Source organism: Orycteropus afer, unplaced genomic scaffold (genome assembly GCF_000298275.1).
Source record: "Orycteropus afer afer isolate SDZICR_OR568_19922 unplaced genomic scaffold, OryAfe1.0 scaffold00045, whole genome shotgun sequence".
NCBI classification, from domain to species: Eukaryota; Metazoa; Chordata; class Mammalia; order Tubulidentata; family Orycteropodidae; genus Orycteropus; species Orycteropus afer.
The window spans coordinates 3776291-3801912 of record NW_006921632.1 but is presented as its reverse complement, the minus strand read 5'-3'; the positions used below and the strand labels follow the sequence as shown (position 1 = coordinate 3801912).

General features: G+C 38.3%; 2 protein-coding genes across 2 annotated transcripts; one reads left to right on the top strand and one right to left on the bottom strand.

Annotated features, from left to right (window-relative positions):
• Window positions 1–3176: 3176 nt before the first annotated feature.
• On the top strand, window positions 3177–4145 carry LOC103194542 (olfactory receptor 8S1-like). The gene has a single exon (XM_007937960.1). The coding sequence runs from the start codon at window positions 3177–3179 to the stop codon at window positions 4143–4145; it is 969 nt and encodes a 322-aa protein (XP_007936151.1).
• A 19471-nt stretch (window positions 4146–23616) lies between these two features.
• On the bottom strand, window positions 23617–24552 carry LOC103194541 (olfactory receptor 8S1-like). Its single transcript, XM_007937959.1, has one exon. The coding sequence runs from the start codon at window positions 24550–24552 to the stop codon at window positions 23617–23619; it is 936 nt and encodes a 311-aa protein (XP_007936150.1).
• Window positions 24553–25622: the final 1070 nt, after the last annotated feature.

The following is a 25622-nucleotide window of genomic DNA, read 5'->3' as shown; positions in this document are numbered from 1 at the left end:
CATAACAACAACAACAACAATGTATATATGCAAAATGATTTTAAATTTTATATAAATTAACAAAGAAAATAAATATTCTTTAAAAGTAGACTTGATTTTCTAAGCAAGCATTAAATATTGTTTACTCAACATATTTTCAAAGGATAGTTGGAAATATGCCAGAGTATTCTGCTTTGATTGAAAACTGAATAGCTAATTATAAATAAATAAATGGAAAATTTGGAAATAAATAAATAAATGGAAATATTTAACAGTCTTTTCTTACTTAAAATTATGACAAACTATTAAACAAATCCTTTCCTAAATACTCCTAGTCTGGAAGTACTCAAACAGGAATGTGTTTCAGTTTGTGTAGAAATCTAAACAGTTTCACCAAAGCAAATAGATTTGTTTAGGCTGTTTAGGAAAATGAATGTGCTTGCTGAGTTTTTTTGTTTTTGTTCTCCTTTTTACTTATTTGATCAACAAATACTTTTACATAGCAAATGTTCCTGAAAGTAATTTCATCTGAAAAATCTGAAAGAGGAGAAACAGCCTGTAAAGTGTCCACTGAAGACTGTTCCTTTCCTGCTTGAGGACCAGTCAAAAACACCTTTGTCTACTTTGTCTCCTTTCAACTCTCACTAGAATCAGATATTTACATTTAATGATTGTAGGTCATTGCATAAACCATCCTAAGAGATTCCCTTTAGTCCTCATAGCACCCAAAGTTACTAAAGTTCTTGATAACTAAGTCTGACTTCAAGCTTAAGTATTGCTTATAAAAGCCATTGTCCCATCCATCCCTTGGGCTACCAGACGTGCAGAAACAACAGTACAAGCTGCTTAAATACAGCTCCTCTGCAGATTGATTAAACCAGACAATACTATGTGTAGCTAAGATATAATATTAGAAACAGGAAAAACCAGAGTGTTTGAGACCCTTTGAAAGAACGAACTGCCCTATGACTATTTCATTTCATTAGTGCAAAATCTGGTAAAATTTATGATCATTATAGGATTTTACAAACTCCACCAGGATACCTTCTATATTTCATCTTTTTTTTTTTTTTTTTTTTAGATGACTCCAAATAAAAGTCCTACCACCAACTTGAAGAGCAGCTCAGATCACCTGATTGGACAAAATGTACAGGTAATCTGCATTTGGTTTATGGGAAGGATTTTGAGGCTGGGTTTATCACTGAACAGACAATAAACAAAAATTAAGAAATTCTGATTCCTCTTGTCCAGGCTTTGGGCTTATTTAAACTTATTGGGAATGGCCACAACCAGGAAGTAGACTGGCCACTATAACACATCCTGTGGATAAATCAAAGTTCAGACTTCAATGTGTAAGTCTGAAGTGGGAAATTGTGGGTAAACACTCAGGGTTCAAGCACACATAGCTTATTACAAACCAGATCTGAAGATTAAGAAAAATAGAGCGCAGGATCATGAACCCAATCTGACATGAGGGAGAAATACGGTATAGGGGACTGAGTATGTTACACGATGAAAGCCAGACAAGTTAATCCAAATATCTGTAAAGGATTGAATATTCTGTTTCTGTTTTAAGCAGGCTACAGAGTTTGAGCTTAAGAAAATGACCGGTAAGAGACTTCCACCTGTGGAGCAGAGATTGCAGCAGCAGATGTTTCCAACAGAAGCTGAGATTCAAACTCATAGTCTCTTAGGATGAGTTTCCAACCTTCTTCCCCTATATTGTCTGACAGAATAGTCCAGAATATGTAGTACTGACAAGGTTCTCTATGCTGGCAGCTGCGACAGTCAGGTCACTTCAAATATTCCTCTGGCATGAAACCCTTTCAAGTATTCCTCTTGCTTGCTTCTGCAGAGATTCTAATCTTTTCTGTGATACATGTTCATCCTTGTAACATTATAGAGGATGGGTCAGAGAGTCGAAACTGAGTCCCAACCATTCCCTCTCCTCTTGTTGTCTCTGGAGTCTGGCTGCTGTACTCTGTACGTTCAATTACATGCTTTCCTTTCTAAACGAAGACATCTTTGATAACTCTAAAGTTACTTATTCTTTTAAGGGAGAAGTGCCGCTCCAGAATCATTCAAAACTGCCAATTTGCCTTCCAACTGGGGTCATGGACAGCGAATGGCAGCTACAAAAATGTTTTCTTACACCTCTCTTAATAAAGAATAATAACAAAGCAGCAGTGGCAGCAACAACTTTGATATTTAACAGTAATTCCCTATATGAGAATTTATTTGATTTTTCCCTAGAATTACAATCTCAGAGAATAGTATTGATGATGATCATGATGATAATTATAATAACAATAATGATAGATATATACTGAACAGTTAAGAGTGGGCAGTTTTCATATAGCTTTTTATATAAACTCATATTTAATCCTGCAAATCATCTCTAGTAATGTTATTACCTGCATTTTCCACATAAGGAAATTGAAGCATAGATATTTACATATCATGTACAAAGTCATATGTCTAATAAGTGATGGAGTTGGTATTTGAATGTAGTTTGACCCAAGAATCCACATACCATTGATCTATGATGCTCACTCATGCCCTGGGCATCAGCTTTTTAGAACTACCATGTTTCACCAAACATGACTTGCTTTTTCTCAAGCATGAACTTTGGAACACACATTCATACAAACTAAACGCCTCCAATACATGATTTTTAGAGCAGTCATATGTTTTCTTAAAAGTTTTATTCATATCTTCACAAAGTGATTTTATTAATGATCCCTCTCTAAGTCATATTTTGGGCTCTATTTGCCTCAAACACACTGTTCTATAATACACTATTCAGAGGAGTATCTAAGGTATGGCACGTATGACACATACCCTGGATGACCCAATGAGCAGCTTCTATCAGTCATCAAATTCCCCATCACCAACTGAGAGAGATCATTCAGCAATTTAAAACTCATTACCAGAGGTGCTATTGTCTGTAGATATCCCTCTGGTCTTATCTTCCTGTCCTTCAATGAACTGGAACCATTTTAAGAGCAGAGACCAGATGTCATTCATTTTTATGTCCCAAGGAACAGACACAAAGTTTAAGCCATGGTAGAAACTAAAGCTTTTTACTGAATAATGATGACAAAAAAGAATCAGGGCAAGAAGAAAATTACTTGAGGCATAGTAGAATCTTATCTGTCATGCTTTTTAATATCATTTTTAGGGAACAGCCTTTGTAAATGGCCTGGAGGAACCACAGCACCGTCACTGAGTTCATCCTTCTTGGGCTGTCCATGAACCCCCTGAACCCCCATGTCCAGGCTCTGCTCTTTGTGCTCTTCCTGGGGATTTACCTCCTGACCCTGACGGGGAACCTCATGATGCTGCTGGTGATTGGGGCTGATTCCCACCTCCACACCCCCATGTACTTCTTCCTCAGTCACCTTTCTTTCCTGGATCTTTGCTTCTCTTCTGTCACTGTGCCCAAGGTGCTAGAGAATTTCTTGTCCCAGAAGAAAACAATCTCAGTAAGAGGTTGTCTGGCTCAGGTCTTCTTTCTATATGTCACCGCAGGGACAGAAGCCTGCTTGCTGTCAGTGATGGCCTATGACCGCTATGCTGCCATCTGCCACCCTCTGCTCTATGGACAGATCATGAGCAAACAGTTGTATATGTTGCTTGTTTGGGGTTCTTGGGGACTGGGCTTTCTGGATGCATTCATCAATATCCTCCTGGCTATGGACTTGGTATTCTGTGAGGCCCAAATCATTCACCATTTCAGCTGTGAGATGCCCTCTATCCTCCCTCTGTCCTGCTCTGATATCTCCAGGAACATCATTGTCTTGCTCTGTTCCGCATTCTTGCATGCACTGGGAACCTTCCTCTTGGTCTTCTTATCCTATGCACGCATTATCTCCACCATCCTGAGAATGAGCTCCACCTCAGGCAGGAGCAAGGCCTTCTCCACCTGCTCCTCCCACCTCACTGCAGTGACACTTTTCTATGGTTCAGCTGTGCTGCGTCACCTTATGCCAAACTCAGGGTCCCTAGTGGAGCTGATCTTCTCTGTGCAGTACAGTGTGATCACTCCCATGCTGAATCCCCTCATCTACAGCCTGAAGAACAAGGAGGTGAAGGCAGCTGTGAGAAGAACTTTGGAAAAGTGTTTACAACATATCAGGTGCTCCAGTAAGGACAGAAGATGGTAGAGAATTGGGAAAAAGTTGCATGCAACAAAGCATTGGGTGAGTTTAGAGCAAGGAATATGCCCGACTCTTCACAGTGTCTGATGCTACAAACTAAATAACAATTGCATTAAAAAATAGCACAAAGTTTTTATAGGAAGGAGAGTTCAACTTATTTAAGTTATTAAAATAATCACCTTAATCTATCTACAATATTTTTTATGAACATACAGATTCATTTTTCTCATTCTCAATTTATTTGCCTTAGATTTTGCATTTACTGAAATCATTTGCATCATTAGTCTATCATTATTTTTAATTAACTCTGCTGTTGACTTAAAAACATAAATTTGATAAGATTATAAAGTCCTTGATATATGGGAGAGAAAAGTCATAGATTGGGGTTGATGAGGAGCAAGACAAAGAGTTCCCACTCGGTGGCCATAGAAGACTTTATAAAGAAGTAAAAGTCCTACAGAGAGAGAGTCAAAAATTGAGGCAGATCTAACTCATAAAATTTCCAACTTTGATGTTAAGTACAGCATAGTGTGGGATCTTCAGTGTGAGAGGCTGCAAGGAGTCTTGTGGCTCTAGACACCTCATTTTCTCACATAGTCTTCATTCACTATATAGGGATTTATATTTTAACAGTTAAATTAGGTGATCTCATCAGTGTGTCCTTTCTTTTTAGAGTGCAGACTATGTGCCCTGGACAAATTATCTGGTTTTGGTTTTATTGCAAGCGAATCCTGAACCATCCTTGTCTTTCAGCTGTCAAGCAATTAGTCACTGTTCATGGGTCAGCGGTTTGCTTGTTCCAAGGCCACTTCATCAATCTCATACAATTCATTTTACCCATAAAAACACAAATCCATTTTTATATTTCTTCTGATTCGTATAATCTATAATTTATAATTGTCTAATTCACAGTGATTAAGTGAAAGTGTCCAGTACAAGAAGTACAGATTATTAACTTTATTTAATAGAAAATTGCACTTTTTAAAACTTCTTTCACAAACTCACTTTGTTCCAATGGCCACTTATAAAGGCTTTTCATCAGGCGGTTGATATCTCACAAATGAGACCCTTCTCTCTTGGTTTTCCAAAAAACTCTAAATACCCTTTCTAATCCTTCATAGATAACAGAATCTTCAAGCTCTGCTTTGCTTTCTTTGACCTAAGGTGAGACACCAGCTTTGTCTCCAGAGCCATTAGTACCTGAAATTTAAAGAGCTGATTTGAAGTTATGAGATAATGTTTTCCTTTCTACTCAGAACCAGTGATGTTATGGTCTCCTGAAGAGTGCATTTGAGATTTCAATTTATGCTGGGGTTTAAATTTAAATGTCCACCTAGTGCATGTCCTGTTGTTGTTGTTGTTATGTGCCGTCGAGTCGGCCCCGACTCATAGCGACCCCTCCTTGGGTTTCTGAGGCAGTATTACTATGAAAGTAGGATTGCCCAACCTTCCTTCCAAGGAGTGGTTGGTGGGTTTGAACCGCCATCCTTCTGGTTAGCAGTCAAGTGCTTTAGCCACTATGCTACCAGTACTTGTCCTAGGCTAAAGGAAGTCATTAAAGAGTATCAGGCTTTCAACTGAAATCCCTGGAATGAAAACCAGATTGGGTATTTATTTATCTGATTCAGTTCCTGCCATCATTTTGCTTTTACCTTCACAGAACACTTCTCTTTCTATAAATTGGACACAGTATTTTTATTTTTATTTATTTATTTTTATTTTAAGAGTTTGTTTTACATTCAATGTTATATGTACATTTAGTTTCACTCCCCGTTTACCATGCCCAACCCTAACTCAGTCTCCTCCCCTCCCTTCCCGATAACCCTCCCCCTGTGCCCCTTATAGTTATGCACTCCTGTTTGTCCTGCATTTCCTCAGTGTGAATGTTGCCCCTCTGGTGCCCCATGGTCTATTGCTCTAAGGGATGTATTACCATAGAGTATGTAGATGTGTCATCCTGGGTTGGGTGGTTTGTGTGTACATCTTTTTAACTATTGGGCTGAAAGCCAGCCCCTGGGAGTGAGTTTTATTTGAGGTACAGAATGTATTCCAGGACCATAGTATTGAGGGTCTCATCAGACTCCATCTGACCAGTAATTCTGGTCATTATTGAGTTTTTGGATTTTGTTCCATGTTTTTCCTCCCACTTTATCCAGGATCTCCAGATTTGATCCTTTCCTCAGTGGTTGGCATTGGTAGCCAGGCACCATCTAGTTCTTTTGGTCTCATGGACCATTGTGTCCTATGGCTGATTGCTTCCAAATGCCCTTTTTTGTAGTTGTTGTTGTTTTGTTTTGTTTTTTCTAACTCTACTTCCAACACTGGGAAACTGTTAGCTGCATCTTAGAGGGCTGCTTGAAAGCTTTTAAGACCCCAGTCGCTACTCACCAATATAGGATGTGGAACAAAACTTTTATGTGTTTTGTTGTGTCAACTGAGTCTGGTGTCCCCCAGTACCATGGTCCTGAGACAGTAGATCTACTGGATCTCTCTCCCATAGTGTCTGGGTGTCTGTGAGGGATTACTCTGTGTCTGTCTTCTATTGTTTCTGTAAGGATTGCAGGTATTTTGTATCACCGGTGCCTGTGCAAGATTGTTGTTGTTGTTGTTGTTATGTGCCGTCGAGTCGGCCCCGACTCATAGCGACCCCTCCTTGGGTTTCCGAGGCAGTATCACTACAGAAGTAGGATTGCCCAACCTTCCTTCCGAGGAGTGGCTGGTGGGTTTGAACCTCCAGCCTCCTGGTTAGCAGTCAAGTACCTTAAGCACTATGCTACCAGAGCTCCCTCAGCTGAATCTATCTTCCATCTAGAGTATACTCCTGTTCACTGACAGATGGATAGCATTATGAATTGGATTGACCCAACTGTTCCTGCAGGGTCATTGCCTGAGGCAGAGGCCATGGAAGACATTGCTGAATGTTCTCAGGAACTGCCCCAACCACCCATTGTTGCTGGTAGACCTATAACTAAAGTTAAGTCCAAGTGAGCCCCAAAAGGTGAAATACAAAGTGTGACTGAGGAGGTGGTATGCTACACCCAAAAAGACCTACTTGATTTTGCTAACATGTACAGACAGAAATCTGGAGAATATGTATAGGAATGGCTACTGAGGGTGTGGGATAATAATGCAAGGAAGGTAACATTGGATCAGTCTGAGTTTATTGATTTAGGCCCACTTAGTACGGATTCTTCATTCAGTGTTTCAGCTTGAGAGGTTAGGAAAGGATCTAATAGTTTATTTGGTTGGCTTACTGAAGCATGGATTGTGTGGTGGCCTACCTTAAGTCAAGTTGAGATACCAGACCCGCCTTGGTATAATGTAGAAGAAGGTATCCAGAGGCTTAGGGAAATTGGCCTATTAGAATGGATTTATCAGATTAGACCCCTAGAGCCAGAAATGGAGAGTCCAGAAGACAAGCCTTTCACCAGTATGGTGAGGAATAAATTTGAAAAGGAGCTCCAGCATCCTTGAAGACTGCTGTGATTGCTATTTTATGTAAGCTGGATTTGACAGTGGAAACTGCCCTAATTGAACTAAGGCATTTAACTACGATGGGGATGATTGGACCCCATGGTAGTAGGGGCCAAGTGGCAGCAGTTAATTGACAAAGGCAGGGTGGGTGTGGTTACCATAATGGACAGTAGAGTCAGAATAGTAATCAGAATAGTCTGACTCATGTGGAATTATGACATTGGCCACTTGCTCATGGTGTTCCTACTAGTGAAATACATGGCAAACCTACTGAATATTTACTTGATCTGTATAGACAGAAGAATTCTAGGTCATGTGAACAGCAGCCTAGATTGAATTGCCAGAATATAGAGTCATGGCCTCTCAATCAATCCCCAGACTTGAGTCAGTTTACAGACCCATAATCCCTTGAATGAAGGGGAGGCCGGGTCCCTTTGAGGAAGGACTCCACTCCTGGTACCATATTCTGTTCTGGTTACCTAGTGATGCTCTGACAAGAATATACCACAAATGGGATGGCCTAAAAACCTGAGTTTATTCTCTTACTTATTCTCTCAAGTTGACACACAAACATAACAACCACGGTGACAGAAATGATGCTGGAGATTGCATGACAGAATTTTGCAAGACCAATGACTTACTCATTGAAAACACCTTTTTTCAACAACATAAAAGGTAGCTATACATATGGACTTTGTCAGGTGGAAGACACAAGAACCAGATAGATTAAGTCTGTGGAAAAAGGCAAGGGAGAAGCTCAATATCTTCAGCCAGGAATTGACTGTGAAACAGACCATTAATTGCTCATATGCAAGTTCAACTTGAAGTGAAGAAATTTAAAACAAGTCCACAAGAACCAAAATATAACCTTATTATTTATCATCTGAATTTATAAACCATATGTTGAATAGATTTGATGCATTGAACACCAGTGATTGAAAACCACACAAGTGGTGGAATGACATCAACATCACACATAATGTGTTAGCTAAGATTTGTGTCAACTTGTGGTTTTGAGTAGCTGGGCAGCTGATGGTAGTTATTTCCCATGATGAGACTGGCGATCAATTCCATGGTCGAATGTGCCATGAGCAGCTGAGTAGCTGCTTTAGGGATGTGGTCTGCTTCCCATAATGAGGAGAAGCTTTGGGAATGGTCTCTAACTTTTGGCATGCTTGAACCCTGCATGTAGCCATGTCATCGTTCAGCAGCCTGCCATGTTGTCCACTGATCTTGGGACTCTTAATGGACTTGAATCAATGGCCTGCAGTGTGGTTTGGTAATATTGAGACTGTGCCTTTTTATTTGTCAGCCTTGGGTTTGTCATCCTCAGTAGCCAATAGGTGCCTAAGTGAAGAAAGATTCCAGCTTCAGTGGGCTGAGAGCAAGAGGCAGAGCTGAAGCCCATAGTTGAGAGGCATTCACCCAGCTCCTAGAGCCTGGCACTCATAACTCAGACTTTTAGCCTCTGAAACTGTAGGAGAATAAACTCCTATCTGTTAAAGCTATCCCATTTGTGGTATTTTCTGTTAGAGCAGCATGAAGTAACCAAAACACATGAAGAAAACAAAAGGTCATTAAAAAGACAGGAAAGGAAGGAAAGCCCAAAATAGATGTCAGAAGAGACTCTGAAACTTGCCTTTGAATGGAGAGTAGCTAAAGCAAATGGAAGAAATGAAAAAAATGCAAAAGGTGAACAGAAGATTTCAAACAGCAGCTTGAGAAGAAAAAGTCAATTATTATAATGAAATGTGCAAAGACATGGAGTTAAAAAACCAAAAAGGAAGAACACACTTAACATCTCTCAAGCTGAAAGAACTGAAGAAAAAATTCAAGCCTTAAGTTGGAACATTGAAAGATTCTATGGGCAACATATTGAATGACACAGGAAGGTTCAAAAGAAGATGGAAAGAATACACAGTCACTATACAAAAAGAATTGGGTGATGTTCAATTATTTCAGGAGGTGGCATATGATCAAGAGCCAATAATATTGAAGGAGGAAGTCAAAGCTGCACTGCAGGAATTGGGAAAAAAAAAAAAAAAAAAAAAACAAGGCTCAAGGAATTGATGGAATACCATTGAGATGTTTCAACAAACAGATGCAATGCTGGAGGCACTTACTTGTCTATGACAAGAAATTTGGAAGACAGCTACCTGACCAGCTGACTGGAAGAGATCTATATTTGTTCCCATTTCAAAGAAAGGTGATCCAATAGAATGTGGAAATTATTGAACAATATCATTAATATCACATACAAGTAAAATTTTGCTGAAGATAATCAAAAACAGTTGCAGCAGCATACTGACAGGGAACTTCCAGAAATGCAAGCTGGATTTGAAGAGGATATGGAATGAGGTATATCATTGCTGATGTCAGATGGATCTTGGCTGAAAGCAAAGAATACCAGAAAGATGTTTGCTTGTGTTTTATTGACTACGGAAAGACCTTCAACTGTGTGGATTATAACAAATTATGGATAAGGTTGAGAAGAATGGGAACTCCTGAACAGCAGCTGAGTAGCTGCCTTTGGGTATGTGGTCTGCTTCCCATATATAAGTAGCCGCTTTGGTAATGGTCTCTAGCTTATGGCATGCTTGGACCCTGCATGTAGCCATGTCATTGTTCAGCAGCCTGCCATGCTTTCCTGACCTTGGGACTTACAATGGACTTGAATTAATGGCCTGCTGTGTGGTTTTGTAACATCAAGACTGTGCCATTTTACTTGTCAACCTTGGGCTTGGCAGCCTCAACAGCTACCAGCTGTCTGAGTGAAGAAAAGCCTCTATCTCCATATTCCAATTATTAATGGATGTTTGCAGCTGTTTCTTCCCATTTTGCCACATCAGAAAATGGAGATCCTGAAAGTTTTACTCCATCCACTTCATTAAGGTCAACTCTACTTTGAAGAGGCAACTCTTCTTCAGTCATGTTTTGAGAGCCTTTCAACCTGAAGAGCTCACATTCTGGCACTATATCATCAATGTTTCAAGGTTATTCATAAAGTTTTTCAGTAATATATGACAATATTTCACTGCTATTCATTAAGTTTTCACTTGGCGTTTCTTCAGGACTGGATGCCTCCATCCTTCTTCCCAGTCTTTCTTATTATGGAAGCTTCACTGAAACCTGTCCAACATGGGTCATCATTCAGGTATTTGAAATACCAGTAGCATTGCCTCCAGCCTCATAGCAACACAGAAGCCACCACATTTTGGGCTTACTAAGTATTTACGATTTTCTTTTGGGTTATTTTGGTTGGAAAGTGTATTAATTTCCTTTGTGGTTACCCAGTAATTAATTTTTATCTTCTTAACTTTGAAACAATCTGTTCTATCTTGATATCATCTTGATTTCCTCTCCATTTGAAAGCTTTGTAATTATACCTTTGATTCTCTTTTTTTGCTTTGTAGTCTTTGTCATTTACATATTGACATGTCTGATTGTCTATTTTCAGTCTTGTAAGGAGCTCTGGTAGCATAGTGGCTAAGGCACTTGACTGCTAACCAGAAGGCTGGCGGTTCAAACCCACCAGCCACTCCTCGGAAGGAAGGTTGGGCAATCTACTTCCGTAGTGATACTGCCTCGGAAACCCAAGGAGGGGTCGCTATGAGTCTGGGCCAACTCGATGGCAAACAACAACAACAACAACAACAAGCTTATTTTAGTTTTGAAGATTCTTTTTCTGTGTTGGTTTCTGGGTGATGTTGTCATGTGTCTCAATCTTAGGTTGTTATCTTCTGTTGTGGGTTCCCTTTAGCATTTCCTACAAGATTGGTCTTGTTTGCACAAATAACCTTAATTTTTGTTTATCTGGAAACATCTTAATTTTGTCATCACATTTGAAGGCAGTTTTACTGGGTATATATTTCTTGTTGGCCAATATTTTTTATTTCATTGTTTTTTATGTCATCCCATTGTCTTCTCACTTGCATGCTTTCTGTTGGGAAACTAGAACTTAGTCTTATTTCTTGTCCATTGTAGTAACATTTTGTTTTTCCTGAGCTTCTCTCAAGAGTTTTTCTTTGTATTTTGTTCTGCAAATTTGGATTATGATATGTCTTGATAACTTCCTTTCAGGATCTATCCTGCATAGGGCTCATTGAGCTTCTTGGACACATATCTTTCCATCTTTCATAATGCTAGGGGAGTTTTCTGCTAGCAAGTCTTTGGTAATTTTCTCTGTTTTTGTTTTTTGTTTTTTTGCCTTCTTTGTTTTTGAATTCTAATCACATGTAATTTTTTCCTCTTGATAGTGTCTCACATAATTCTTAAGCTTTCTTCATTCTGAATTTTCTTCATACAAATTGATGTCAAGGGGTTTGTCTTCTAGTTATCTGACACATTCTTCAATCAATTTGATTCTACTCTTCTATCCTTCCAATGTGTTATCTAACTTCATATTTTTAGAGTTAATCTTCTGGATTTCTTATTGCAGTGTTTGTATGATTTTCTAAGTTTATATTTATTTAATCAATTTGCTCTTGCATTATTTTCCTGAATTCTTCGAGGGAATTATCTGTATTTTCATTGATTTTGTTGTAATTTCCTCGGGCTTTTGGAAGTCTATCTCTCTACATATGTTTTGAATTCTTTATCAGGTGATTTTATTATCTATTCATCTTCTGTGAGGTTCCCTAGTTATTTATTCTGGTGACTTGCTTGAGTCATATTGTCTTGTTTCTCTATTTGATTTGAAGTTGTCTGTTGTCTCCAAGCATTTGGAGTTGCTGTATTTGTTTTTTCATTATATGTTGGTTTGTTTCACCCTGATTTGTTTTGTTTTGTTTTGAAATATCCAGGTGAGAAGAGTGAGCATGCTTCTTTGATTGCTAGTTTAGCAGCACTGGAACACTCCCCACCTGTGTCTGGGTGGGTGGAGTAACCGGTATGAAGGGCAAGTGTCTGTGTTTTTGGTAATGAAAAGAAGCTGTGGGTTGTATGAGCAGGTGTTGTCCACTATCTGCCTTTGATCTAGTGGTGCAGGAGTGGGTGCTGACACTTACCCATTGAGTGAGGTATTGGGTGGTAGGTGGTAGTAGGTATGGCTGACCAGTGGTAAAATAGTGTACCTCCCATTCGATGAGTCAGTGGGAGAAAAAAAGAAGAAGAAGACAAAACAGATGACAGAAGAGACTCTTAAACTTGCCCCTGAGTGGAAAGTAGCTAAAACAAATGGAAGAAATGACAAGATAAAAGAATTGAACTGAAGATTTCAAAGAGCAGCTCAAGAAGACAAAGCAAATTACTATAATAAAATGTGCAAAGACCTGGAGTTAGAAAATCAAAAGGGAAGAACACGCTCAGCATTTCTCAAGCTGAAAGAATTGAAGAAAATATTTCAGTCTCAAGTTGCAATATTGAAAGATTCTAAGGGCAAAACATTGAATGATGCAGGGAACATCAAAAGAAGATGGAAGGAATACACCGAGTCACTGTATCAAAAAGAACTGGTCAATCTTCATCCATTTCAGGAGGTGGCATATGGTCTAGAACCAATGGTACCGAAGGAGGAAGTCAAAGCTGCAATGAAAGAATTGGCAAAGAAAAAGGCTCTGGGAATTGACGGAATAACCATTGAAATGTTTCAACAAACGGATGCTGCACTTGAGGCACTCACTCGGTTATGCCAAGAGATTTGGAAGACAGCTACCTGGCCAACTGACTGGAAGAGATGCATATTTGTACCCATTCCAAAGAAAGGTGATCCCACAGAATGTGGAAATTATCAAACAATATCATTAATATCTCACGCAAGTAAGATCTTATTGAAAATAATTCAAAAACGGTTGCAGCAGTGTATTGACAGAGAACTTCCAGAGGTGCAAGCTGGATTCAGAAGAGGACGTGGAACAAGGGATATCATAGCTGCTGTCAGATGGATCTTGGCTCAAGGCAAAGAATACCAGAAAGATATTTACTTGTGCTTTCTTGACTATGCAAAGGCATTTGATTGTGTGGATCATGACAAATTATGGATAACATTGAGAAGAATGGGAATTCCCGAACACTTGATTGTACTCATGAGGAACCTGTACCTTGACCAGGAGGTTGTCATTTGAATGGAACAAGGGGACACAGAATGGTTTAAAATCAGGAAGGGAGTGTGTCAGTGTTGTATCCTTTCCCCATACTTATTCAATCTATATGCTAAGCAAATAATCTGAGAAGCTGGACTATATGAAGAAAAATGTGGCATCAGGATTGGAGGAAGAATCATTAACAACTGGAAATACACTGATGATACAACTTTGCTTGCTGAAAGTGAGGATAACTTGAGGCATTTACTGATAAAGATTGAGGAATACCATCTGCAGTGTGGATTACATCTCAATATAAAAAAGACAAAAATCCTCACAACTGGACCAATAAGGAGCATCACAATAAATGGAGAAAAGTTTGAGGTTGTCAAAGAATTCATGTTGCTTGGTTCTACAATCAAGGCCAATGGAAGCAGCAGTCAGAACATTAGACGATGTGTAGCACTGGGCCGGTTGGCTGTGAAGGAACTGTTTCAAGTGCTGAGGAGCAAGGAAATCTCCTTGAGGACTAAGGTGCACCTGACACAAGCCATGATATTTCCAATCACCTCATATGCATGTGAGAGCTGGACAATGAATAAGGAAGACCGAAGAAGAGTTGATGCTTTTGAGTTGTGGTGCTGGTAAAGAATGCTGAAGGTACCATGGACTGCCAAAAGAACTAACAGATCTGTCCTGGAGGAAGTGCAGCTGAGATGCTCCTTGGAAGTGAGGATGGCCAGACTTCGTCTCACCTACTTTGGTCATGTTGTCAGAGGGGAGTATTCCCTGGAGAAGGATGTCATGTTTGGTAAAGTGGAGGGTCGATGAAAGAGGGGAAGTCCTTCGACGAGATGGATTGACACAGTGACTGCAACAAGTATAGCAAGGATCATGGAGCTGGTACAGGAACAGGCAGTGTTTTGTTCTGCTGTTCATGGGGTCGCTATGAATTGGAAATGACTTGACGGCACCTAACAACAACACAACACACACCAGTTCACATACACTTTGTCTCGTGACATTGACTGCAATTTACCACAGTGCAACAGCTCCCCTCCCACTTCCTTCCCATAGCTACCTCTTCCTTGTGTCTTTCCCTCCACATACTCTGGCCCCCTGAACTGTCTCCCTGTGCATACACAGCCCTTCTATTCTCCCATGATTGTTCTCTCCAAAGAGTGTAGGTAGCTAATGTAAATGTTCAGCTCATATGCCTGTCTTTTGTTTGGCTGGAAGCCACAAGAGTGGGTTCAATTCCAGATCTGAATGGCAGCTAGGGACCATAGTTTCAGTGGCTCCATAAGACTCTATCAGACCAGCAAACCTGGTCCCCCCCCCTTTTTTTTTAATGATTTTGAGTTTTGTTCCACATTGTTCTCTGAGACAATCTACTTCCATAAAGATTTACAGCTTTGGAAACTCAATGGGGGTTGCTATGAGTTGGAATCAACTTGATGGCCCTTGGCTTTGGCCCCAGAGAAGTACAGAAAATAGTCTGGTCCCAGAATTCTCCATCAACAGCAGAAGAGGCAAGCTACTCCTGGAAAAGAAGCACAAAAATATGACTAAGTACAGATCCAAGGCAGTGTGGCTGTGAGTAGAGAAAATAGGCCAGAAAGTAGAGAAAGGCCCACCCTTGGTGGCGTACATAGTTTTGCTATAACTGAAGGCAGGCCATAAGAACTGCTGCTACCATTAGCCTTGAACTAAGTAACAACATTAATTTACCATGGTAGAGAAGAAGGCAAAAGCATGAAGAGAGACTCCCACATTATCATAATATTATAGTGCCTCATGAACACTGAGAGGGAGTAGGAAATGTAAGTCTTACTACTCTGTTCTTTTCAAGGTTGCTTTGGCTATTCAGTACCCTTGTAGATCCATACACATTTGAGGATTGGCTTTCCCATTTCTGCAGAGAAGACTGTTGGATTTTGATGGGTATTGAATTAAATCCATAGATTGCTTTGAATATTATTGATATTTTAGCAATATTACATGTTCAAATACATGAACATAGAATGTCCTTCCACTTATTTAGGTCTTCTTTAATCTATTTCAGTAATGTTTTATAGTTTTCAGTGTTCAAGTCTTTCATTTCCTTGCTTAAATTTATTCCTATATGTTTTATTCTTTTAGATTTATTTTAAAAAAATTGTTGTTTCCTTAATTTCCCTTTTAGATTGTTCATTCCTAATGTATAAAACTCCTACCTATTTTTATCTGTTGATTTTGATTCCTGCTACTTTACTGATTTTATTTGTTAGCTCTATCAGTTTTCTTGTGGATTCTTTGGGGTCTTCTATAAACAGCATCAAGTCACCTGTGAAAAGGAACAGTTTTACTTCTTCCTTCTCAATTTGGATATTTTTTTTGTTCTTTTCCTTGTCTAATTGCTTTGGCTTAAATTCCAGTACAGTGTTGAACAGTAGTAATGACAGTAGGAAATTTTGCCTTGTTTTGATCTTATGGGAGAAAGCGCTCAGACTTTCTTCACTGAGCATAACGTTAGCTGGGGTTTTTCGTAAATATCCTTTTATCAGATTGATGAATTTAATTTCTATCCCTAGTTTGTTGAGTGCTTTTGTCATGAAAGGGGTGAGATTCTATAAAATGCCTTCCTGCATTTATTGAAATAATCATTTATTTGTTCTATTAATGTGATGTATTACATTTAATTGATTTTTTAATGTTAAACCACATTTGCATCCTGGAATGAATCCCAGTTGAACATAGTGTATAATAGTTTTAATATGCTTTTAGATTCAGCTGGACATTATATATCAGATGAGGGTTTCATATCCAGAATATATAAAGACCTCATAACTTAATAACAAAAGATTTTTTAAAAAAATCTAAAAATGTGAAAGGACTTGAATAGACAAATATCTAAAGATATACAAATGACCAACAAGGATGTAAAGTGTTGCTCAATATCATTAGTCATTTCATGTTGTTATTGTTGTGTGCCATCAAGTTGATTCAGACTCATAGCAACCCTACAGAACAGAGTAGAACTGCCCTATATGGTTTATTGAGATGAAATCTTTATAGCAAGCAGATTGCCAAGTCTATGCTCCCCTGGAGGAGCTGATGGGTTCCAACTGCTAACCTTTTGGTTAGCAGTTGAACAATTAACCATTTTGTAGCCAGGGCTCCTTTCATTAGTCACAAGGGAAATGCACATCAAAACCACAATGAGATATCAACTTCACACCCACCAGGATGGCTAAAACTTCAAAAACAATTAAGAACATGTGTTGTCAAGGATGTGGCTAAATTGGAATGCTCATCAATACCTAGTGAGATTGTAAATTGCATAGCCATTGTGGAAAACATTTTGATGGTCCCTAAAAGTTAAACATAGATTTTTCATATGATCTGCATTCCAATCCTAGGTATATATCCAATAGCATTGGAAGAAGAAACACAAATAGATACTTGTACACCAATGTTCTTTACAACACTTTTCACAATAGCCAAATGGTAGAAACATCCTAAATATCCATAAATAGAAGAATGGATAAACAAAATGTGGTATATGCATACAATATAATATTATTGTTATTGTTATATGCCATTGAATCAGTTCTTTTGCCCTTAAAGTGACATCTTTGCTATTTAGTACTTTAAAGAAGTCTTTTGCAGTAGATTTGCCCAATGCAATACATTGTTTGATTTCTTGTCTGCTGCTTCCAAGGAGCTCTGGTAGCATAGTGTCTAAGGCACTTGACTGCTAACCAGAAGGCTGGTGGTTCAAACCCACCAGCCCAGCCACTCCTCAGAAAGAAGTTTGGGCAATCTACTTCCATAGTGATGCTGCCTCGGAAACCCAAGGAGGGGTCGCTATGAGTCGTGTCCGACTTGACGACACATAACAACAACAACACAAGCTTCCATGGGTTTTATATATATATATATATATATATATATGTATATATATATGTGTGTGTGTGTGTGTGTATACATATATTTATGTACATATATTTACATATTATACAGCATATAAAATCTAATAATGTATATAAATCATGTACACATGTTTATATAAATACATATATATCTATGTATATGTATGTATATATGTATGTGTGTGTATGTATATATATATATATATAAATTTGTATATATATGTATACCTGTATACAAAAATATATACAAAATATTAAAAGTAGTTATGTTTGGATGGATAGTATTATGTGTTATTTTTACTATTTATTCTTTTAAGAGAATTCTCTGTGTTTCTATATTGAGTACCTATGAAAATAAGTTAAAGAGATGTTAAAACAACAGTAACACTGGCTCAAGTAAAAGAAACAAATGAGTGAGAAAATTAAAAGTCCTCTTTATTTATCACATTTAGAGAATACTCTGGTATTTAGGTATTATCCTTTAAGCCTTTTTTTCTGCCTATCTGTGTATCTATCCCTCTCTCTACCTATCTTTCTATTTTTATCTGTTGATTTTGATTCCTGCTACTTTACTGATTTTATTTGTTAGCTCTATCAGTTTTCTTGTGGATTCTTTGGGGTCTTCTACAAACAGCATCAGGTCACCTGTGAAAAGGAACAGTTTTACTTCTTCCTTCTCAATTTGGATATTTTTTTTTCTTTTCCTTGTCTAATTGTTTTGGCTTAAATTCCAGTACAGTGTTGAACAGCAGTAATGAGAGTAGGAATGGCCAGACTTCGTCTCACCTATTTTGGTCATGTTGTATGTAAGAAGGGACCATTCCCTGGAGAAGGATGTCATGCTTGGTAGGGTGGAGGGTCAACGAAAGAGGGGGAGGCCTTCAACGAGATAGATTGACACGGTGGCTGCAATGATGGGCTCAAGTAAAGCAGGGATTGTGGGGCTGGCGCGGGATCGGGCAGTGTTTCGTTCTGCTGTGCATGGGGTTGCTATGAGTCAGAAATGACTTGACGGCACTTAACAACAACAACATCTATCTATCTTTAATCTACAAATCTACTTAATTTTTTCTCAAAATTGATTATAACTGTCTCAGTTCCTAGTGCTGCCATAACAGAAATACCACAAATGGATAGCTTAACAAACAGTAATTCATTCTTTTTCAGTTTAGGAGGCTAAAAGTCCAAATTCAGAGTGCCATCTCTAGGGGCTGGGTGAAGGTCCCTCATCCTTGGGCTTTAGTTCTGCCTCTTGTTCCAGGACCACTGAAGCTGGAACTATCTCCTAACTCAGGCAGCTGCTGGCTGCTGAGGTTGATGAACCTAAGGTTGACAAGCAAAATAGCACAATCCCAAGATCAGTAGGCAGCTCTGAAGACCCCTGGTTCAAGTGTAGGAACTGGAGATGAAGAGTGTACCAAATGCAGGATCCAGACATTCTAGAAAGCTTGAGACCTTTCCCAAAGCTTCTCCATATGTACTGGAAGCAGACCACACTGAGAAGGCAACTACTCAGCTGCTCACAGCTAATTCCACCATGGAAGTGACTATAATCTTATTAAGGGGAATAAATACATTCAGCTGCCAAGCCACTCAAAGCCAAGGCCCAGCCAAGGGACACACAATCTTAACAACCATATTAACCTTGATACTCAAAGGATAGTTTATGGACAACCATAATTAACATCCTTGGGGAACTTATTATCAATACACACTCATAGGTCTCATGCCAGATTTATTGAATTTGGATCTGTATTCAATCACTTTCCCAGATATTTCATATGCACATTAAAGTTTGATAAACGGTGGATTAAATCAAAATTTAGTTTCATATCTTTTTAAATTAGCATTTTAATATGTATATTTTCTTTAAGCTAAATGCTGTTCTAAATGTGATTTCTAAATATGGATTATGGTATTCAATAATATGGGTTTACCTTAAACTAGTTAATCAAACTGTTAAACAAAGTAAAGAGTACACAGTTTCCCTTGTTATCATGAATAATTCTCTAATAAATAGTTTTGTATCTAAAATTTGATGGAATATCTGAATCCTTTTTTTAACCTAGTGATGCTAGGGTAAAGCATATGAACTTCATGAAAGCTCTTGATACACACTATCACATAATATCCAGAAATGTTGAATCAGTGTATTCTTTTGCCTGAAGCTTATAGTTATGCTTCTCTCTTTAGATTCTCACTAAATTTGACTACTACTAGTATACTAGTATACTTAAAGGAGCTCTGGTAGCATAGTGCCTAAGGCACTTGACTGCTAACCAGAAGGCTGGCGGTTCAAACCCACCAGCCACTCCTCGGAAGGAAGGTTGGGCATTCCTACTTCCGTAGTGATACTGCCTCGGAAACCCAAGAAAGGGTCGCTATGAGTCGGGGCCGACTCGATGGCAAATAACAACAACAACAGTATACTTAATCTTTAAAATTGGTTGATCAAAAACTATATTACATTTTACCTTATATTTAAATTCACTAGACTAGGAGCTCTGGTAGCGTAGCGCCTAAGGCACTTGACTGCTAACCAGAAGGCTGGCGGTTCAAACCCACCAGCCATCCTCGGAAGGAAGGTTGGGCAATCTACTTCCGTAGTGATACTGCCTTGGAAACCCAAGCAGGGATCGCTATGAGTCGGGTCCAACTCCAAGGCATATAACAACAACAACAGATTAAATACTGAGGAGCTCTGGTGGCATAATGATTGCTAACCAGAAGGTTGGCAGTTCAAACCCACCAGCCATTCCGTGGAAGGAAGACTGAACAATCTACTTCCGTAAAGACTTTCTGCCTCAGAAAACCATTGGGGTCACTATGAGTCAGAATTGACTCAATGGCAGTGAATTCTTTCTATTTTGTTTTGTTTTTTAGATTAAATACTAAAGAAACTTAGAGATGGAGTAGTTAAAGCTCTAATCTGCTAACCAAAAGCTTGCCAGTTTGAACCCACCTGCAGTTCTGTGGGAGAATTATGCGGAGTCTTCTTCCCTAAAGATTTACAGTCTTGGAAACCATATGGGGCAGTTCTACTCTGCTCTATAGAGTCACTATAAGTTAGAATCAGTTTGACAGAAGTGGGTTTGTTTTGCTTGGTTTTCCATTTGTTTGTTTGTTTTGGTTTAAAGAATACTTTTTGTGCATTTATTGGACAATTCTATTTCTCTTTTTGTGAATTGTGTGTTTGCATCTCTTGCAAACATTTGATTGACATGTCTGTGTTTTCAAAGCAGTATATCTAATGCAGGTTACAAAGGGAAAGCATGCATTGCTGGCATCACAGTAAAGTGATGATTAAAAAAACTCTTTGCAAAATAATCTGTCAATAGATATCAAAAGGCTTGACAGACACTGTATGTACTGATCCAATAATTTATATTCTCAGACTAATTATAAAGACCAAAAATCTCCTTGTACTGGGATATCTTGTTACTGTGTTATTTTAAAAACTGAAAATGCTACCTTGAACTATATTCCAAAATATTAGAGGAATTAAATTTTAATAGTGAATAATGAAAATATTTCCAATCATGGAAAACTGCTAAGTACACTTTGGAATATATGTTTTAATAGAGTAATAAATAATTAAAACTGATGTTTACAAAGGGCTTTAATTAACATAATAAGTACTAATAATATAATTTATGAAAATAATCTTCATATCAAATTTTATCCATGTTGTATGACTTTTATTAAGCATAGAAGAAACAAAATAATGTCAAATGGGAATTTTTTCCTTTTGGGCTATAATTGATAATAGGACTAATAGTGGAATAGATGTTACATTTCCCTATTTTAAATAGAACTGCCAAAAACTGTGGCCAGACACTTATCCCATTGGCTTACTCCCAGGTGTACAGGAGATCCACCACTGGAATCATTACACTGGCACATAATTAAAGGTACATAAAAGAAATTTTAGGAGCTCTGGTAACGTAGTGCCTATGGCACTTGACTGCTAACCAGAAGGCTGGCAGTTCAAACCCACCAGCCACTCCTTGGAAGGCAATCTACTTCTGTAGTGATACTGCCTCAGAAACCCAAGGGCTATGAGTCAGATATGACTTGACGGCACATAACAACAACAACAACAACAAGAATGAGAAGAGCCTTAGCCCTTGTAGGAAATAGCAATACATTTGCAATTTACTCCCCTCCTTGTGGGAGAGCTTTGGGTGACTTCCTTCCCTGAAGGAAGCACCAAGGAAATTCCTCATAAACACAAGAATCCATGAAGACAGGGAAAATTGACATATCTTTTCTCTATATATAAACTTTTGATAATTTAAATTTAATTTCTTTAAAAATAGCAGATATTGACTAATGTTAGTGAGTACTACATGACCTAGTTAATTTTTTGTTTTGAATATAGTGAAAAGGTAGTTGAAAAGGAACAAGAAATGCCATACTTTACTGTATCTATGCCATACAGTCACACTTACTGTCAACAGAGCAATACATTATTATTCAAGAAATGAATATTGACCAGGTGCAAAATGATCCAAAATTTTTATGTGGTAATATATAGACAAATATAAATTTAAAAAGTAGCAAAAATGGAAGCAACAGTTTTAAAAAAATATATGCATGATGATTCCTACAGTAAAGACAGCTTACTTACTGAAAAGCATTTAAAAATTATGATTTTAAGGTGAAATACCTTTGAATCAATTTACTAGTAATCTTTCATATTCTCCAAAAGGCAAGAGAAAAATATTCCAAAATATTGAAGGGACTCAAATGATTCTCTCTGATAAGAAATTTGGAAATATTTTGATGATAAAATAGCAATGAATGTATTATTACAGAAACGCGTACTTAGGATAAAGAACATTCTGTAAATTGTTCATGGATAATTGGCTACCAAATAAAGGAGCCCTGGTTAAGTGCGCTACTGTTAACTGAAATGATGGTGGTTTGAACCTACCAGCTGCTTTGCAGAAGGAAGATGTGGGAGTCTGCTTCCATAAATATCACAACCTTGGAAACCCTACAGGGCAAATCTACTCCATCCTGTAGGGTCACTAATACTTGGAATCCTCTCTTCAGAAACAGGTTTAATTTTTTCATCTGGGCACCTGAGAAAATGTAAGGAAATGGGGTGGCACAGGGCACTTAAAAGCAGGAGCATCAAGGATTGAGAAGGATTCACAAATGGAAGGCTGAAGGCACTACGCATGCCCTGTTTTACAGTTCTGCCCAGAACTTAACATGTATCTGCTTACCTTGGAAACTTTCGCACACATTCCTTTCATCCCAAGTCCTACCTTTGAGCATTATGGAAAATTTCTGAAAAGAACTTCTGTCCTTCAGCTGCAGACCCAGATAGTCACTGGGCTAGTGATTACCTGAGATCCACTCAAGTTCTGCATTGCTCTGGTTTCTCTGTTCTTTTCTGCCCTGTTTTGCTAAGAGTATACTTCTTCCTGAGGCTGTGGGCCCACTTAAAACTGGGAAATTAGTACAACCAAGTCAACGATGCTAGGAATACACTTCTCCAAAGCCTTAGTTCCTGGATTAAGTTCCATGTAACAGCAAATATTTGGGAACATTTTCCTATCAGGATGATTCATTCATTTCTCTTACTATAACTATATCCAGAACTCATTACCCTAAGCCCTATGAAATTATCATGATCTTCACACCCCCCAAAGATTCAGGCACTTTTATATTTAGAAAAATGATGGCTTTCAGCACCTGTCCCTAACTTAACCAAACAACTTAACTATTAATGATAGATAATTTACAATAAACCTATCTTCATACACATACACACACAAACACATACAAACACACAACAGACACATATTTGACAGAATAATTGGTGAAAATGCTTGTAAAAAACTTTTGTTTTGACATGACTGTTTAATCCATTCTTTTGACTATGTGTGGGATTGACCAGAATGATCAACTTTATAATAGGTCTGTGTTTCTTTCTCAGATATTTCTGATTTATTTTGCTACATTTGATTTTATGAATGAGCAGTCAAGAAAATTCTCCTTAATATCTTGCTAGAAATATTTCTATCTGGATTCCTCGTCATCCTCTTTCTGTATTCTTCACAGAAAACTTTGTAAATACTTTCCTAGTGTTCTTCTCACAACTGATTTCACCTCTTTGTTCTTCAGGCTGTAGATGAGGGGGTTCAGCATGGGAATGATCACACCATACTGCACAGAGAAGATCAGCTCCTGAGGTGAGCCTGAGGTTGGCATGAGATAGCGGAGCAAAGCTGACCCATAGAAGAGGATCACTGCAGTGAGGTGGGAGGAGCAAGTGGAGAAGGCCTTGCTTCTGCCAGAGGTGGAGGTGATACTTAGAATGGTGAAGATGATGTAGGCATAGGAGAAAAAGACTGAAAGGAGAGTTATAAGTGCATGTGGAATGGTGGAGCAGAACATGACAATGAAGTTAGTGGAGATATCAGAGCAAGACAGATGTAAGATGGAGGGCAACTCACAGCTGTAGTGTGGGATGATAAAGGCATCACAGAAGTCCATTTTCACAGCTAGAAGGACATTGATGAGTGCATCCAGAAAGCCTAAGCTCCATGAGCCCAATACAAGCTCCACACACCGCTGTTTACTCATCACCTGGCAATAGAACAGAGGGTGGCAGATGGCTGCATAGCGGTCATAGGCCATTGCTGAGAGCAGACAACTTTCAGTCCCTCCACTGAAAAATATAAAGAATGTCTGAGCCAGGCAACCCCTTGCTGAGATGGTTTTCTTCTGAGACAGCAGGTTCTCCAGCATCTTGGGCACAGTGACTGAAGAGAAGCAGACATCAACAAAAGAGAGGTGACTCAAGAAGAAGTACATGGGTGTGTGGAGGTGAGAATCAACCCTGATGACCAGCAGCAGCATCAAGTTCCCCATCACAGTTAGAAGATAAATACCCAGGAAGAGCATGAAGAGCAGAGCCTCGATCTTGGGGTCAGCAGACAGCCCGAGGAGGATGAACTCAGTGACGGTACTATGGTTCCTCAAGGCCATTTAAGAAATTTTATACCTAAAATGATACAAAAAAAGATGGCAGTGAAATGTCTATTGTCCTCCAATATTCACATTATATGGATTCTAATTTAATAACACAATTATCCAAAATATATGGGCCATGTTTTGTGGCAGTCACTCAGAACATAGTTAGATAACATATGTTGACTGTATTTGAAAAAATAATAGTTCAAAGAAGAACAAAAAATACAAACAAGCAATGATTTCATAGTGTGATTAACTGTAATGGAGCTCTTATAAAAAAATTAAGGGTGAGTATGATATCTGAAAGGAGTCAAGGAATGGAAGCACATTTAGAGTGAGGCAACAGACTAGTCAATGTATCAAGATTAAGAAATAACAAGACATGTTTCACAAAACATGGGTATTTCTTAATAGCTGGAGTTCAAAACATAGGTAGGCAATGTGGCACAAAAACTAAAGCTAAAAACTCTCAAAAAAAAACTCACTGCCATCGAGTCAGTTTCAACTCACAGCAACCCCTCCTTGGGTTTCTGAGGTGGTATCTCTATGGAAGTAGATTGCTCAATCTTCCTTCCAAGGAGTGGCTGGTGGGTTTGAACTGCCAGCCTTCTGGTTAGCAGTCAATGCCTTAGGACAGTTTTTGACTCCATTTTGAAAACTGGAATAATATATAACCATCTTAGGGGTTAATAAGAACTAAATATGGTAACATATGCAAAGTATATATTAAAAACCTATACAATATTGCTTTGTGTAAATTATCATTATTATTATCAACATTATTTTTTGACATTATAATTATGGCTTAAGAAAGTTAATACATCCTCATGTAGAATAATCACCTATTAGAGTTAAAACTATTCTTGCTGATATTGCTGCTGCTTTTTATGGAACAAGGTATAATAAAATCAGTTTAAAACCATAAAAGGTGGCTGTTCTTTTCCATCCTTTGCCAGTTGAAAAGCAGTTTGGCATTTGGAACCACAATGGAGCCTTCCCTTCAAAGGAACTAAATACCTTGAAATTACTGAAGTTAATGAAACACAGAAGGAAGGGACAACCAGTCTCGAAAGAGGACAGAAGTA